Source organism: Adiantum capillus-veneris, chromosome 25, assembly GCF_014529385.1.
Source record: "Adiantum capillus-veneris isolate H3 chromosome 25, ASM1452938v2, whole genome shotgun sequence".
Lineage (NCBI taxonomy): Eukaryota > Viridiplantae > Streptophyta > Polypodiopsida > Polypodiales > Pteridaceae > Adiantum > Adiantum capillus-veneris.
Window position 1 is genome coordinate 125,470,788 of NC_140955.1, and position 4,530 is coordinate 125,475,317.

Consider the following 4,530-nt stretch of genomic DNA (forward strand, 5'->3'; position numbering starts at 1 on the left):
TGCCAGTTAAATCAGCTGGTGTAAGTCAGATTGGAAAACAAAGTATCAAGCTACTCTCCATAGAGACACAACTAGATCAAGATGAGACCATGGAAAAATCAGGACAGAGATATTCAATAGAACCAACAATGAGAATAGCTGTAGTTCTCAGTAGTACAAAAGGAGCAAGTGTCAGATGCAATGCTCTATTGGATAAAGAAGAAAATTGAAATATGGTTGCATGCCACATTCAGAGCATGCTCGAGATTACTCTAGGCAAGCTAGGTAACAGAGAAATCATGGGTAAGGCTACAAGTTACAGAGAAATGGTTGCTACCCTTAACATACAAAATCGTGAAGAGTAGGTAAAGTTTCAAGTGAAGCCTTCAATGGAAATGCTTGAGATGTCATACTTGGACACCAGTGGTTAGATCAACACAATGCCTACAAAGAAGATAAAATGCTAATACTCTCTTCTCCAAGAGGTAGCCAACAACATTTACAGGTACCATTAATGCTAGATTCAAAGTTGCAAAAGTCACAGGAATCAAAGAAAAATATTGTAGACAAAGGTAAAGCTAAAGTGGACCCTCCACCGATTAGCAAAGAAGGTGTGATAGCATATGCCTCTACATCAAAGAACCCTCATGGATTATCTTTTTCAAGAAATTCATGCTTTCAAAAATTCAAATCAATTGCTGACCCAACAGAGACGTCTAAGGAGCCACCCAGAAAAGCAAAGATATTTCAACCAAAGTACTCAAGAAAGCAAAAGATAGTCAAGCAAGTTTTTGTTCAGAGAAATCTAGTCAAAGTCAATGATCCAGTTTGGATTAAAGACAAGAAAGCAACACAGAAAGACAAACACATGAGATGGATAGCATCACAATGGAGCTTAAAAGAACAAGAGTGCTATGGAGGTGACAGACAGATATGGGTACCAACACCGCAAGTTAGGGCATATGAAGTAACTTCAAGTCCCTCCCAAGAAACAAGGCCCACAAGTGTTACGACATTAGCCGCACATGCGGTCATGCGGTCCTGCGGAGATATGGACACTGCGGATCAGGAGTTATGCGGTATGCGGCAGCCGTAGCGGCAGTTCTTCATGGGATATCATGGGACAGGAGTGTGTGCACCGTTCCCGATTTGCGCTGGAGCAACGGTTGTATATGGAGGGGCATACCAGTCTTTTGATGTAACTTAACCAATCTCTATGATATTCATGACATCTACTGTTGTAACTCTGAGTCTGGATATACATGAATGAAGCAAGAGGTGTTATGTGCCTGTGTACTGTGTACTTCCTTCTCTTGTCATTCTATATGTTGATGTTCACATAATGTAGTTGCGGGTAATCATTCACGTAATGCCTATTGCTACTGTGTGGGCGATAGCCATTACATCTGGCGACCACTATGCGTGATGGACGGCCTGCGATGAATATGCATGCGCACTAGGTCGCAGGGTCTGCCTGACCCTGTGGTTCCAATTGTAGGAAGACGACGGAGGAGAGGCGGTTCAGATGAATTTATTTTTTCTTCACCGCAGATTGAGGAATCTGTATCTCCATCACCAAGCCCGGTGCGTGGTAGGCGGTTGCGGCGAGCGAGACGTACTCCGCGTAGTCAGTCATGTCCTACTATCGTACGTTCACCCTCACCCACAGAGGTTGCTCCACCACCGTCTCCGGTAAGCAGTCCAGGAGTATCTCTGCCACTATCTCCACCTCCTAGTGCTCGTCAGCTTTTCTCGGGAGGAGGAACAGCTGGGCCAGGGGTGATGGCTCATCCTCAGATTAAGTATAGTTGGTTTCGAGGTTTTTCGAGTGAAGACCCTGATGCACATTTGCGCCACTTCAATAAAGCTTATGGATTGAATCATCCTGGGGTGGTGATTCCTCTCCATCAACAATCAGTGTTTGAATCTACACTCTCAGGGAAAGCGGCAAAATGGTTGTCCGAATACCCTGATGATCATTTCCAGACGTATGCCAACGGATCCATAGCGTTTCTACGAAAGTTTCGAACGGAAAAGACAGTCCCTCAACAATTGGAGAAGCTTCAAACGCTCAGCAGAAGTCAGTGCCATTGGAGGATTACGCTGCAAAATTTTGGATGCTTTTGCAGAGGGTACCTCAGGCACAAAGGCCGGCAGCCAAAGTGCTGAATGATTATTTTTTGTGGGGGCTCAATAAGGATCTCAGAACGGCTGTGGCAATAGTGGATAAGGTAACTACACCACTGGATAATGTAATCGCTAGGGCGGTAGTAGCAGGAGAGGCTTTAGAGGATACGGAATCTCCAAAGAAGTCAAAGAAAAAAGACAGGAAGAAATCTCATCGCAAGTCGCAAGACAATGGCAGTGATAGTTCATAGGTGGAATCCGCAGTATCAGATTCCTCGGACTCAGGCAACAACGATTCGGGGAAAGAATCAGAAGAGACACCGCGGAAAAAATCCTAGCGTCACGGGAAAAGTGTTTCATCCGGATCGTTGGAATCAACTACGGTGGCTAAAAGTCTGAAGGAACTATGGTGCACCCAATGTCGGAATCCGGGCCATGCTGCTCAGGAGTGCGCAATGAATCAAAAGTGGTGTGCGATTTGCACGACCAATACTCATAATACAGTGGAATGTTATTTCAATGGCCGGGGTCGTCAGAGTCGAGGGGACTCTTCTACCTAGAAACAACCACAGATAGGGCAGGGACAAGAGCCTGCTGTGTCGATGGCTCATGCTCACACATCAGAGACGCCTATGCAAGGTCTAGCAGGAGGACGGGGTCAAGGGGGTAAACATTATCAATAAAGCATTAGTCATGGAGTTTGATGTATTCTTGTCTTACTCTTTCGTTCTCCCTCTCTCTCTCTATCATCTCTGTTGAGGGTTCGTGATGCCCTTAACACTTGGCGACCACGTGCGAAACGGACTCCCCTTTGTTGACGAAGGAGGTGTTTCTGCAATAGTCCCTCTGAGGATCAAGGGAGGTGGCTTGCTATGCGGTGCCAATATGCGGATGGGCAATGGGGATGTATCTGAGGCGGCTGCAGGAGTACAGAGAAGGATAGAGCAAGCGAGAGCAAGAACACGAGCAGAGATGGAAAACTTAGAGTTAAGGGTAGGAAGGGCAAAGGAGCTGAAGAACGTGAAGAAGATAGGGACCATGCATGGGTATTGCTGTCGTCCTCTCTGCCAACATCCTCCGCTAGCTTGATGACAGCGGCCACCCCATCTCAGGCATGAACGGTGCCCCCCAGCCCATAACGGTTCCCGTGTAGTGCCCCTTGCTTTGCTACAAGGGCACTCTCTCCTTCTCACTCCGCTTCCTTATTCCGGGCCCGCTCGCCACCAGCAGCGCTATTGCCAGAATGGAGGATGCAATCCATGGTATGCAATGTTCTATAGCGTACTTGGTTCGGGAGGCAGATTAGATATGAACGCTATTGCTGCAAAGGATAGGGCAGCTAAGTCTGTAGACAGCACTGTAGACTCGTCCAAGGTTGCTGCAAAGACTGCCAAGGAGAAGAGCAAAGAAACCGTAGAGAGTGTGAAGGTGACTACGGATAGCCTGAAACGCAAGGGAAAGAATGCCACAAACTCCGCAAATGAGGCATCTGAAGATACCGCAAAGAGCGCAAAAGAGCATGGCGAGCACGCGCACTTGAAGGGGAGTATTGAAAAGTGATTGGAAGATGCTAAGGAAGACATCCAAAGCTGGACACAATGGGCTTATGATAAAGCATAGTCGTTGTACGGCTACTACCAAGAAAGCTGAAGACTTGGGTAGTCAGGGTACAACAAAGCAAGGATCTCATGAAGCCACGAAGACAGGAAGCAGCACTGCAGACATCTTAAAACAAAAGGCATGATTGGACGTACATGTGGATGATGCGGCAAACTAAGAGCACAAGTTGCAGTATCCAAGGTTTGCGAATCCAAGAAGGAGAATTCTGGTCAGAGTTCAAGATGCGGGTAGATGAAGATGGTTGGTCCAGGAGAAAAGAGCCAAAGAGCCAAAGAGCCAGGAAGCAGCCTCGACAATCATTCTTGCATCACACTTCTTGAATTTCATAAAAACCAATCAAGGGATGCACTTGTGGGTTCGCACAATCCACCGTGCGTGCCAGGTGTATGTGCCCGAAATGTACCGCACATGACCGCATTGGGTGTGTCAAGCATGCCTCGTGTACCTTCGTGCGGGAATGCACTCTTAGTAGAGGGGATCTCAAAAGGTGTAACTGAAGGGGTATCAGGGATTTCAAAGGGTGTTCCTATTTTCCTATAAAATGGAGTAGTCCTCCTTGTACGTATCATCAGGTGTTCAATAAAGCATTAGTCATGGAGTCTGATGTATTCTTGTCTTACTCTTTCGTTCTCCCTCTCTCTCTCTCTATCATCTCTGTTGAGGGTTCGTGATGCCCTTAACAACAAGGTATCAACCTCGACAATATTCTAGGATACCTAAGCAGTAGGTATACAAAAAAGAAACATTGAAATATGGTAAAGTCAACCACAACTCTCAAGAGGATACAGAAAAAAGACGGATCTC

At 46.3% G+C, this 4,530-nt stretch overlaps 1 protein-coding gene across 1 annotated transcript; it reads left to right on the plus strand.

The window, feature by feature from the left end:
* The first annotated feature begins 3,414 nt into the window (after positions 1–3,414).
* Positions 3,415–3,666, plus strand: LOC147425605 (uncharacterized). Its single transcript, XM_086500608.1, has one exon. The coding sequence runs from the start codon at positions 3,415–3,417 to the stop codon at positions 3,664–3,666; it is 252 nt and encodes an 83-aa protein (XP_086356734.1).
* Positions 3,667–4,530: the final 864 nt, after the last annotated feature.

Coding starts and splice junctions, on each gene's coding strand:
- LOC147425605 (XM_086500608.1), top strand. CDS start 3,415: ATGAACGCTATTGCTGCAAAGGATAGGGCAGCTAAGTCTGTAGACAGC.